Source organism: Lathyrus oleraceus, chromosome 5 (assembly GCF_024323335.1).
Source record: "Lathyrus oleraceus cultivar Zhongwan6 chromosome 5, CAAS_Psat_ZW6_1.0, whole genome shotgun sequence".
NCBI lineage: Eukaryota > Viridiplantae > Streptophyta > Magnoliopsida > Fabales > Fabaceae > Lathyrus > Lathyrus oleraceus.
The window spans coordinates 100,031,844-100,045,719 of NC_066583.1; the positions used below are offsets into that span (position 1 = coordinate 100,031,844).

The 13,876-nt window shown below is 38.1% G+C and overlaps 1 protein-coding gene across 1 annotated transcript; it reads left to right on the forward strand.

The window, feature by feature from the left end:
• Window positions 1-965: 965 nt before the first annotated feature.
• On the forward strand, window positions 966-13,423 carry LOC127078993 (uncharacterized). The gene is made up of 2 exons (XM_051019411.1): window positions 966-1,892; window positions 13,322-13,423. The coding sequence occupies exons 1-2, from the start codon at window positions 966-968 to the stop codon at window positions 13,421-13,423; spliced, it is 1,029 nt and encodes a 342-aa protein (XP_050875368.1).
• The last annotated feature ends 453 nt before the right edge of the window (window positions 13,424-13,876 follow it).

The following is a 13,876-nucleotide window of genomic DNA, read 5'->3' on the forward strand; positions in this document are numbered from 1 at the left end:
TTGACAAAGTTCTACTAGTCAAAGGCTTAACTGCAAACCTCATAAGCATCAGCCAACTATGCGATCAAGGTCTGAATGTTAACTTCACCAAGACTGAATGTCTAATCCTGGACATAAAGAGTGAAGTAATTATGAGAGGAATCAGGACCAAAGACAATTGCTACATATGGAGCTCTCAACTGGATTGTCCCTTAAAGTATTGGTTGAGAACAGATACTCTCAAGAGTGATGCAAAACAAGGCTGGGGAAAATGCCATACAAAGATGTCACACCAGAAGCTCAGAGGAGAAAAGGTTATGATGGCTCAAAAACCTGAGAGATTAGACCAAATAGGTGGACATTTGACCAGTCACAGGGAGAATGGAACTGTTGAGACTAAGCCATAAAGGACTCTGTACAAAAAGGCCAAGGACAATATTGAGAAGATTTGGATGACACCTGTGAAAGGTACAGAAGATGATAGCAGTAGGGCTCAATTGGGTTGGATGAACCTATTACTGATTGCATACAATGTCACACACGATGTCATAACATTGTATTATGACTTCCTGAATGCTGAAGCCAGGTCCAAAAATCAGACTCAACATAGATGGACAAAGTACTGTTCTAGCTATTATCACTCCATTAGAAAATTTGTGGAAGACAAATTTAGAAGTCTAAAGCTTGGACTGGAACTAGCAGACAAGCTTGCAAGAAATTTGGGTAAAACTGAATATGAGGGAGGAAAATTAGGGATTTGGACTCTTGAGAAATTATGGCAATTAAAAAGAAAAAATAAAAGAAATAAAAATAATGTCTGCCCTTTTAAAAGAAAGAGCCCCATTAATGATAAATCATTCCCAAGTTTTGAAAACAGTATCTATTCCCTTAGCACACGCTACCTAAACTCAACAACTGCCATTTCCATTCAATTTCTAAGAAAAGCTCAGCTAGGGCAAAGAAACCTTCCTCAAAAGTCCTACAACATGTCTCAACATCCATCATCATCTGGTACCAAATCCTCCCAACATGCAAAGACTCCATCTATGGAGTTTGTAGATGAAGACATAATGGACGTCACTCCTCTGTGCATGATACCGGGTGACACCACTGGTACTTCCTCCAAGGTTGGAGATAAGCAAGGTAATACCTCTGGTAACTCCTCTCTTCCTAAAGACATGTACTACACCGATCGTGCTATAAGGAGACTGGTTACGAGAATTCTGAGTGAAGGACATAAACTTGAAGGAGTTTCTACCCCTTTGTCCAGAAGGGAACCCTCCCCTGAGGGAGAACCCCATGCAGATAAAGATGATGATTCATCTAGATCAGAAAAGGAGGTGGCTGCTGAAGGGCTTTGCTCTCTAGGTAAAACCCTACCTAGCAAGAAACAAAATGTGCCTCAAGAAAATATTATTGATCTGGAGGAAGAAAGCACTGAAGGAGAGGAAGATCCTTTGGTTCATCTGGTTAAACCTAGCGTAGCTGAGAAACTGAGAACTAAGAAAGGAAAAAGTATGGCTAAAATGAGAGCTGCTAGAGTGAAAAAGACTGCAGGAGTAGGACCATCAAAACCCTGGAGCAAGGTTGAGGTTGGAAAAAGAAAAGAAAGAGACAGCTCTGATTCTGAGGAGGATGTTAAAGACGATGTCCCAGACATCTCCCCTGCAAAAAGGCAGGCTGGTCAGAAATCTCCTGGCAAGACTGTTGCTGCTACTGGTGTACATCTTGACAAAATCTCCTTTCACATGAAAGATGGAGCAGCAAAGTGGAAATATGTCATTCATAGAAGAGTAGCCATTGAAAGAGAGCTTGGACAAGAAGCTATAGAAGTAAAGGAGATAATTGAGCTGATCAAGAATGCTGGACTCATGAAGACTGTGGTGACCCTACCCCAATGCTATGAGGGGTTGGTAAAAGAGTTTATTGTTAATATCCCTGAGGATATTCATGAAAAGAACAACAGGGATTTTTGCAAGGTGTTTGTAAGGGGAAAATGCGTGAAATTCTCACCAAGTGTCATCAACAAGTTCCTAGGAAGAGGAACAAATGGAGGAGTAGACCTAGAGACCACAGACAATGAGGTCTGTAGAGTTATCACAGCTGGCCAAGTTAAGGAATAGCCTAGCAGAAATCACTTATCAGCTGTAAAACTCAGTGTTAAATATGCCATATTGCACAAGATTGGCTCAGCTAATTGGATTCCTACTAATCATGCCTCTACCATCTCCATTAATCTTGGAAGAATCATTCATGCAATTAGAATAAGGGTTAACTATGATTTTGGCAAGTTCATATTTGATCAAACCATTAGACATGCTTCTACAAATGCTGTAAAACTCCCCATTGCCTTCCCCTCCCTTATCTGTGGCATTATCCTAAGCCAGCAACCAGGGATTCTGAGTACAAGTGACATCCCATGTTGGTGTAAGCCCTAGAGGCCAATACATTTTGGTACTTGTATCGAATAATAAAAGGCATTCTCTTTATTATGGTTCATTAATAAAGTCCCTGGAATAGATAGTCCGTTTAATGTATTAAGTGTGACTTAATCATGAGAACACATTAAACATAAGGACACTATTCCTAAAGTATCCGTAGTTGAGCTTTAGTGTGAAGTGGGATAACATTAAAGCATTAAGACTATTATGTTTGTAGACTGATGATCACATCTCATGGATCATGGATAAAGAGTTATCAAGTCTTAAACATAGGTATGAATATTAGGAGTAATATTTATACCGGATTGACCCGCTATGAGAATACTATATAGAAAGTTATGCAAGGTGTCATAAGTTATTCTCATGGTGATAATAGTGTATTCCACTCTTCGACCTGAAACCACTATGGATCCTAGATGTAGAGTCGAGTGCTTTATTGCTGATCCAACGTTGTCCGTAACTGGATAACCATAAAGACAGTTGATGGGTACTCCACAAAGCATGCTGAGGGACATGAGTGACCTAGATGGAATTTGCCCATCCTGCATAACAGGATAAATGTCTATGGGCCCAATATTGAACTGGACAAGGATGACACGGTCTATGCCTTGTGTTCAATATAGACATAAGGGCAAAAGGGTAATTATACACATAAGTATTATCACAGAAGGAATTGTCAGATCACATGACATTTTCGTGTCTTGGGTAGCAGTGATGTGTTGCTAGATACCGCTCACTGTTTATTATGTTAAATGTGTGATTTAATATAATTGTCAACGTCACGAAAACCTACAGGGTCACACACAAAGGACGGATTGATGAGAGATAGAGTAACTAAGGAATACCGTAAGGTACGGTGCCCTTAAGTGAGTTATAGAGCATCGTAAGGTACGATGTACTTGAGTAGAATACGAAATATGGTAAGGTACCATGAGCTTAAGTGATTTTGGGCATATTATAAGATATGGGCCAAAATACACTTAAGTGGGCTTTTAGCTTGAAGCCCACACAAGTGGTTCTATAAATAGAACCCTTGTGCAGAAGCAAAAATTTGCGGTTGCATTATTTTTCGTTTTCTCTCACTCTCTCTCACTCAAAGCCTTCATTCGTACCAGCTAGCACTGAGATTGAAGGAACCCGTTCGTGTGGACTGAGTAGAGACGTTGTCATCGTTCAACGTTCGTGATCGCTTCGAGGATTTGCATCAAAGGTTTTGATCGTCACAAGAGATCTGCACCAAAGGTTTCGATCATCACAAGAGGTAAATATTCTATCACTGATCATGATCATTCGTAAGGATCTCTAAAGGAGAAATTCCACTGCGTTTTGGACCGCAATTTTCCTTCATCCCAAGCAGAAGAAAAACCCCTTTGTCCATACATTATAAACTGTTCGAGGGAAGCCATGTCAATGATGTCATGACATCTGCCAGAAGAGAGTCTACTTCAAAAGGAAGCTTGATTGACCAACTAAAAGAGACTTGCAAAGAATTGGACAATGGCATAAGGGTGGCAAAGGCTAGAAAAGAAGCTTTAGAAGTTCTCATCTGTAGCCTGGAAAGGGAAGAAATAGAGAAGGCTGGTAAGGATCCAAATGCAATATCTCAATCCAGTGGCAGCTCTGGAAGATCAGAAGACTCTGAAGGTGCAAGAGAAGATACAAGTGATACCTCCACTTCTGATTAATGGTTCCTGGCTGAATTGAAGACTGAGAGGTGTGCTGGAAAGTTTGGTGGAAGCTGGTGTTGTTTGGAAGGCTGATGTTTTTACTGTTTTTGTATTTTGTGGCAGTCCTTTTGATGCCTGTTATGTAATTTGTAGGGCTCTTAAAAAGTTCCTTGAATTTGTTCATTATCTCAGCTTTCTGTTGTGTATAATGATGTTGTGTACTTCCTGAATATTCTGTTTTAACATGCTTAATGTTATAACATCAATTTTAACTTTCTCTGCTAGGCTGATAGACATTTATTTTGTCTGATTGGTCACCTTTGGTCAATTTTGACTAAAAAGGGGGACAAGTGCTTGATATGGAAGTTGGATGTGGCTGAACAGAAGTACAACTATTACTGAAAGAGATGCACATGTGCTGATGTTGAAGCAGATGTCAGTATGACATTCTGGCTGGTACAGGTGTTGGAGTTACAGTAGCTGTTATTTGATGAATGCACAGATTTAGAGGGAGAAGAAGTATCCTGGTGCATTGTGCATTTGTGTGTCTTACTAGTTGCATCCATAACTAGTAATTCTGTTGTTGTTGCACAAATTTATGGGGAGGAGAAGTACCATTGTGCATGTGTGTATTACTAGTAGCCATAGCTAGTAATTGTTTTGCTTCTGCTGTTGATTAAACTTCTGTTATGTTGTTTAACTGCTGATAGTTTGCCTTGTGAACAAAAAGGACAGATATATGTTTTAGCCAAAATTTGCCAAAGGGGGAGTTTGTTGATTCTTAGTATTGGCAGCAATTTTGGTAAAACAAAGAGTGTTCACAAGATGTCATATGTGATGTCTTAACATAAGATATCATATGTACCTGCTGGAGTTAAAGAACATATGCAAGCAGGACTGTTTCAGAATGCCACATACAATGACAAGGCTTCTGATATTGGTTGTACCTGCTGGAGCTTATATGGAAGACATGTTCATGCAGGATTGTTTCAGATGACATACACAATGTCATGGTATCTGATATGGTTGTACCTGCTATAAAAGGAAATTGGATTATGCAGGACTTTTCTAGGATGTCAGACCCGATGTCATGACATCCTGTACACAGAACATTCAGTATGAATGTCTGGTGTTTTGTGATTGCACAATTAATGGCAATCATTGGTTGATTGAAGATATGGCTAGCTGGCGCATTCAATCAGGGATTACAACCAGATTTGATTATTTTCCAAGGAGATCTATACAACTGTTATAAAAAGATTTTATTGGAAAATAGATTTAGGGTTTTCAAGATGTCCAAGCCCAGCAGATTGCTTCTATAAAAAGGGGCTTAGAAAACCTGTTTGAACACACAACCAAGACTGAGCGAAATTTAGAGAGAGAGCTAGGGTTTGTGTCTGTAGGTCATTCAAGTCATCCATTGATGGTTGAATTGGACTGATTTGTCTTCTTGATCAAAGCTTTGAAGCATGATCAAGAGTGTGTCTTCTTGATTGAAACTGTGAAGTAAAATCAAGAGTTTGTAATTGAAAAGTATTTTCTTTTCACAAGGATTGTTGTTTAAAATCACGGGTGTGTGATTGTAAGGGAAGTGAGTGGGTTCTCATATCTAAGAGTGCTTAGGTAGAAGTTGCACGGGTAGAGATTAGGTGAGAAAGACGGTAACTTGTTGAAGTGTAAGGATAGTCTTTGAACTAATTCTATTTTAGTGGATTTCCTTCCTGGCTTGGTAGCCCCCAGACGTATGTGAGTTGCACCGAACTGGGTTAACAATTGCTTGTGTGATTTGCTTTACAATTCTGTTTATTTATCCATTGTGTATTAACAGATATTAGTGTCGTGACATTACCTTCGACATCTTATATCTGATACCAGAATTTCAGATTTGATCTTGCAATCATTGTCAGATAGATTCAGTGAATTTATCCTAAATTTCAATATGAATGATATGAACAAATCTCTTCCTGAACTGCTAGCCATGTTAAGAATTGCTGAGCAGAATCTAAAGTCAAAAGGGAAGTCCATTTTGATGATCGGAAATGGAAAGAGACAGAACAAAAGACCCACCAAGAAGGGTGATAAAAGGAAAGGCAAGGAAGTTGCCAAACCCAAACCCATTGTTGATGCTTTGAAGCCTAGTGGAGGCATAGCAAAGGAAGGCACCTGCTTCCATTGCGGTAAGACCGGACACTAGAAGAGAAACTGCCCAAAGTACCTGGAAGATAAGAAGAATGGAGTAGAGACTTCAACTTCAGGTATTTTTGTTATTGAAATTAATTTATCTACTTCTGCATCATGGGTATTAGATACTGGATGCGGTTCTCACATTGTACCAATGTTCAGGGGCTAAAAAGGAGTAGAGATTTGGAAAAAGGTGAAGTTGACCTACGAGTTGGCAATGGAGCAAAGGTTGTTGCTTTAATCGTATGAACTTATGTATTGGCTTTGCCTAGTGGTTTAATAATTCAGTTAGAGAACTGTTATTATGTACCTGCAATTAGCAGGAATATTATTTCCGTTTCTTGTTTGGACAAGTTTGGTTTTTTATTTATAATAAAGAACAATTGTTGTTCAATTTATTTAAATGATATATTCTATGCTACTGCACAAATGAACAATGGACTATATGTCCTTGATCTTGAAATGCCTATTTATAACATTAATACTAAAAGGATGAAACCTAATGAGTTAAATCCAACTTACCTTTGGCATTGTCGATTAGGCCACATAAATGAGAAACACATTTCCAAACTCCATAAAGATGGACTATGGCTCTTTTGATTATGAATCATATGAGACATGCAGATCTTGTTTGATTGGAAAGATGACAAAGTCTCCATTCACAGGAAAAGGTGAAAGAGCTAATTATCTTTTGGCCCTCATACATACTGATGTATGTGGACCACTGAGGTTTTCAGTATTTCATCACATTTAATGATGATTTCAGTAGATATGGTTATGTGTATTTAATGAAACACAAATCAAAGTCCTTTGAAAAGTTCAAGGAACTCAATAATGAAGTACAAAACTAACTAGGTAAGAATATTAAAATTCTTTGATCAGATCGAGGTGGTGAGTATTTAAGCCTAGAGTTTGATGACCATCTAAAAGAGTGTGGGATCCTATCCCAACTTACTCCTCCTGGAACACCCCAATGGAATGGTGTATCTGAGAGAAGAAATCGAGCCCTGTTAGACATGGTCCAATCCATGATGAGTCACGCCGATCTTCCAAACTCCTTTTGGGGACATGCACTATTGACAACACCTTACACACTTAACTGTGTTCCGTCCAAAAAGGTTGAGAAGACACCATATGAGATATGGAGTGGTAAGAAACCACATTTGTCTTACATGAAGATTTGGGGTTACGAAGTTTATGTGAAACGACAAATTTCAACTAAGCTTGAGCCCAAATCTGACAAATGCTTATTTGTGGGATATCCTAAAGAAACAAGATGGTATTACTTCTACAATCCTTCTGAGGGCAAAGTGTTTGTCACTCGAAATAGAGTTTTCCTAGAAAAGGATTTTATTTCCAAAGGAATCAATGGGAGGAAAGTAGAGCTTGAAGAAATTCAAGAATCACAAAGAATTGATACACCTATGGAGGAATTAGAGTAGGAAACATAAGTAGTTGTGAAAGAGCAACCTGCTCAAGTAGAACAAGACCAGCGTAGGTTAAGCATGATACATCACCTACATGAGATATATGAATGTCTCATAACTGATCAAGGTGATGTATTACTCATGGATCAAGATGACCCTATGACCTACCAAAAGGCCATAATTCATCCCGAGTCTTATAAGTGGCTAGAAGCCATGAAATATGAAATGGATTCCATGTACATAAACCAGGTTTGGACCTTGGTAGAGCCTCCTGTAGAAGTTAACCCTATAGGATGCAAGTGGGTCTTCAAAAAGAAGACTGACATGGATGGTAAGGTATATACCTATAAGGCAAGACTGGTTGCAAAAGGATATAAATAAATTCATGCGGTTGACTATGATGAAACCTTTTCACCAGTTGCAATGCTTAAATCTGTTCGGATTTTGCTTGCTATCGCTGCATATCATGATTATGAAATACGACAAATGGATGCTAAAATTGCTTTCCTTAATGGGAATCTTCTTGAGGATGTGTACATGACACAACCTGAAGGATTTGACATACCAGAAGAAGCCCAAAAGATATGTAAGTTACAAAGATCAATCTATGGATTGAAGCAAGCTTCCAAAAGCTGGAATCTTTGTTTTGATGAAACAGTAAAATAATATGGATTCATCAAGAATGAAGATGAGCCTTGTGTCTATAAGAAGGTTAGTGGGAGCATGACCATCTTCCTGGTATTATATGTAGATGACATATTACTCATCGGAAACGATGTCCCTACCCTACAACAAGTAAAGTCTTGGTTGGGGAAATGCTTTTCTATGAAGGACCTGGGTGAAACAGCCTATATATTAGGAATCAGGATCTATAGAGATAGATCATAAAAACTGCTTGGCCTAAGTCAGAGTACATACATAGACAAAGTCCTAAGACGCTTTAATATGCATGATTCCAAGAAAGGATTCATACCTATGCAACATGGCTGTGTCTATCAAAAACACAATCCCCTTTAACTAAGGAAGAAAGGGATCGCATGAATAAGATTCCATATGCATCTGCAATAGGATCTATCATGTATGCCATGTTATGTACTAGACCAGATGTCTCGTATGCTTTAAGTGCAACGAGTAGGTACCAATCTGATCCCGGTGATGCTCATTGGGTAGTTGTCAAGAATATCCTTAAGTATTTGAGAAGGACTAAGGACTCATTCTTGATATATGGAGGTCAGGAAGAGCTTGTTGAAATTGGATACACTGATGCTAGCTTCCAGACAGATAAGGATGACTTTAGATAACAATCTGGTTATGTGTTTTGCTTAAACGGTGGCACTGTGAGCTGGAAAAGTTCAAAGCAAAATGCACTTGCTGATTCTACAATCGAGACCGTGTATATTGCTGCCTCAAGTGCAGCAAAGGTAGGTGTTTGGATCAAAAAGTTCAGTAGTGAACTTGACATAGTTCCTAGCATTGTGGATCTCGTTGGTCTCTATTGTGATAACAATGGTGCTATCGCACGAGCTAAGGAGCCTAGATCTCACCAACGATCCAAACACATACTTATGCGTTATCACCTCATTCAAGAGATAATAGATAGGGGAGATGTGAAAATATGCAAAGTACCTACACTTGATAATATTGCTTACCCACTGACAAAGCCTCTTGTGCAGCAGAAGCATGATGGCCATACTAGATCTAGGGGCATTAGGGGTATGCCTGATTGGCTATAGTGCTAGTGGGAGATTGTTGGTGTAAGCCCTAGAGGCCAATACTTTTGGTACTTGTATCAAATTATTTATTAATAGTAAAAGGCTTTTTCTTTATTATGTTAGTTTAATAGAGTCCCTAGAATAGCTAGTCCATTTAATGTATCAAGTGTGACTTAATCATGAGATCACATTAAACATAAGGACACTATTCTTAAAGTATCCGTAGTCGAGCTTTATTGTGAAGTGGGATAACATTAAAGCATTAAGACTATTATGTATATAGACTGATGATCACATCTCATGGGTCATGGATAAGGAGTTATCAAGTCTTAAACATAGGTATGAATATTAAGAGTAATATTTATACTGGATTGACCCGCTATGAGAATACTATATAGAATGTTATGCAAAGTGTCATAAGTTATTCTCATGGTGATAATGGTGTATAGCACCCTTCGACCTGAAATCACTATGGACCCTAAATGTAGAGTCGAGTGCCTTATTGTTGATCAAAAGTTGTCCGTAACTGGATGACAATAAAGATAGTTGATGGGTACTCCACGAAGCATGCTAAGGGACATGAGTGACCTAGATGGAATTTGCCCATCCTGTATAACAGGATAAATGTCTACGGGCCCAATATTGAACTGGACAAGGATGACACGGTCTATGCCTTGTGTTCAATATAGACATAAGGGTAAAAGGGTAATTATACACATAAGTATTATCACAAAAGGATTTGTCGGATCACATGACTTTTTCGTGTCTTGGGTAGCATTCACGTGTTGTTAAATACACCTCACTGTTTATTATGTTAAATACGTGATTTAATATAATTGCCAATGGCACGAAAACCTACAGGGTCACACACAAAATGACGGATTGATGAGAGATAGAGTAACTAAGGAACACCGTAAGGTACGGTGCACTTAAGTGAATTATAGAACATCGTAAGGTACGGTGTACTTAAGTAGAATACGAAATATGGTAAGGTAGCACGCACTTAAGTGATTTTGGCATATTATAAGATATGAGCCACATACACTTAATTGGGCTTATTTAGCTTGCAACCTACACAAGTGGTTCTATAAATAGAACCCTTGTGCAAAAGCATTTGTGCAGTTGCAATTTCATTTCTCTCTCTCTCTCACACACACACACACACACACACACACACACACACACACACACACACACACTCAAAGCCTTCATTTGTAGCAGCTAGCACTGAGATTGAAGGAATCCGTTCATATGGACTGAGTAGAGGCGTTGTCATCGTTCAACGTTCGTGATCGCTCCGTAGATATGCATCAAAGGTTTCAATCGTCACAAGAGGTAACGATTCTATCACTGATCATGCCCATTCATAAGGATCACTAAAGGAGAAAATTTTAAATTCCGCTGCATTTGGGATCACTCTTCTCCTTCACATTCCTTATAAATGTTGATCAATTTGAATTCCCAAAAATAACCTAAGTTCTCGCATCAGACTCATTTCAAATTCTGCTTGCATTAACCTAGCAAAATCTTTGAACAACGAAGCATTAGCAATACCAAATATAATATCATGAACATAAATTTTCACAACCATAATATCATTCTTAAAGGTTTTCCAAAAGAGCATTGTGTCCACTTTTCCTCTAGTAAAATCATTTTCCAAAAGGAAGTTACTTAGTCTTTAATACCAAGATCTGAGAGCTTGTTTTAGACCATATAATGACCTATTGAGTTTGAAAACAAAATCAAGGTTTTGAGAACTTTCAAAACCAGAGGGTTGGTGCACATACACTTTTTCAGAAATGTATCCATTCAAAAATGCACTTTTAACATCCATCTGATACATAATGATGTTAGGATTTACTACAAACAAAACTAAAGACAAATATACTCTAACCTGACAATTGGCGCAAAGGTTTATGGATAGTTTATACCTTCTTGCTGACTATAACCATGTGCTACCAGTCGAACCTTGTTTCTGACGACTTCACATTTCTCATTGAGCTTGTTTCTGAACACCCATCTAGTTTCAATGATATGGACACCCTTTGGTTTCTGAATAATATCCCAAATAGTGTTTCTGGTGAATTGATTTGGTTCCTATTGCATAGCCAAAATCCATTCATTATCAAAAAGAGCTTAATAAATAGATATGGGCTATATCAAAGATACCAAACCCAAAATAGTTTCTTCAGAAGGTTTGAATGAAGATCGAGTTCTGACTCGTGCGTCTTCATCTCCCATAATCAATTTGTCAGAATGAGAAGTTCCTAGTTTACTCTTCTTTTGATGAGTTGGACCAACGAGAGTTCCTGGTTGAGTCTCTTGTGAGTCGTTTGCTTTAACTTCCTTAGCTTTTTCTTCTGAGTCTTTATCTCCAGAATATTTATTCGTGGATTCTGAAAAATTGATCTTCATATATGCATATTTCTCAACTAGATTTTACTTTTAAGGGTCAAGCTTATCATTGAATCTAACATGGATTGATTCCTTCACAATTCGTGTCTCGGTGTTAAAGATTCTTTAGCCTTTTGAGTGTTCACAATATTCTAACAATAAGCACTTATGTGCCTTAGAATCAAACTTGCCAAGATTCTCTTTAGTGTTTAACATAAAGTAATCACAGCCAAAAGGATGGAAATAAGAAATGTCAGGCTTTCTGTTCTTCCACAATTCACAAGGAGTCTTATCCATAATAGGTTTAATAGAAATCTTGTTCTGAATATAACATGTTGTGTGTAACTGCCTCTGCCCATAAATGCTTAGCCATATCAGCCTCTTGGATCATGGTGCGGGCCATTTCTTGCAAAGTCCTATTCTTCCTTTCTACAACCCTATTTTGCTATGGAGTTTTTAGGACATGAGAAATCATGGAAAATGCCATTTGCATAAAAAACATTTTCAAAGTTTTTATTTTCAAATCCGCCAACATGATTACTTCTGACTCTGACTATTTTGAAATCCAACCCTGTTTGAACTAGTGAGCAGAAGGTAAAGAACATAGAATGTGACTCATCCTTGTATTTCAAGAACTTTACCCATGTCCAACAACTGTAGTCATCAACTATGACCAATCCATACTTCTTACCACTAATAGAGGTGGTTTTCACTGGCCCAAACAAATCAATGTGTAGAAGCTCTAACGGTCTAAAGGTAGAAACAACAGTTTTCACTTCGAAAGAAGTTTTACAAAACTTGTCTTTCTGACATGCTTCACAAATAGCATCTGAAGCGAAATTCAGGTTGGGTAAGCATCAGACTAATCCAAGCTTATTTAGCTGAGAAATCCTTCTCGTGCTAGCATGGCCCAAACATTTATGCCATACCCATTTCTCCTCATTAACAAACATTAAGCATTTTAAATTTTGATCCTTAAGATCAGAAAGTCTGGTTTTATAAATGTTGCTCTTCCTCTTTCCGTTAAAAAGGACTGTGCGGTCTTTCCGACTAACAACCTTACACGATTTTTGATTAAAAATGATATCATAACCATTGCCACTAAGTTGTCTGATAGATAATAAGTTATGCATCAAACCATCGACCAAAAGGACATTAGTAATATAAGGGAGTTTACCATTACTAATGGTTCCAGAGCCAATGATCTTCCCTTTCTGGTTTCCTCAGAAACCAACGAAGCCTCCAAGCTTAAGTTTTAAATCTTGGAACATATGCCTTTTGCCCATCCTGTGTCGCGAGCATCCACTATCCAGATACCATGATTAGTGTCTCAACTGAGCTGCTAAAGATATTTGCAACATAGATGATCTTATCCTTAGGTACCCACTTTCTGGATCCTCTTTTGTTAGTTCCCCCAGAGCCTTTTACAACCTTGGATTTTTGTGAAGCGGGATAATCAAGGGGAATTTGTGCATGATACTTAGGTTTCAAAATTGAGTTCTTCTTTCGCGTCTGTGCAGGTTCCTATGTCTGTGCATAACAGTCAAGCTGAGTACCAGCAGGCACGAAATGCTCATAGAGAGGTTTCAGTTTTACCTTACGACTTTCGTCAGGTTTTCTAGTTTATATACAACCTAGACCTTTCTTACCATTTCTGCTAACTCTATAGATCATGGAAGCCATTTTGATTTTGTTTATGCTTTTAGACAGAAAGTACTGGAATGATCTGTCATATCTGATGATGCAATCAGTACTAGAAGCTTTTGAGATTATTTCTTCCTCTAATTTTGAAATTTTGCTTTTCAAAGCAGAGTTGTTACTTTCCAAAGAAAATGTTTTTTTTCTTTGGGAAGAAATATCCTTCTCAAGCTCACTACGAGTTTCGGAAGTAACACTTGGACTTGTTTAAGGTTCTTGTACCTACTTTGAAGACTTTGGTACTTATCCAACATTTCAGACAAACATGACTCTAAATAAGAATGAGATAGTTTAGAAAAGACCTCTTCAAAATTGGAGTTTGATTCTGATTCTGACAACATCTTATCTTCTGGTTCTTTAGAACTTTTAGGATCCGT

Excerpts from the sequence above, each read along its gene's own strand:
- LOC127078993 (XM_051019411.1), top strand. The coding sequence starts at position 966 with ATGTCTCAACATCCATCATCATCTGGTACCAAATCCTCCCAACATGCA. Across the intron at positions 1,893-13,321 it reads CCCAATGCTATGAGGGGTTG|GTTCCTATGTCTGTGCATAA; the intron begins GTAAAAGAGTTT and ends GCGTCTGTGCAG.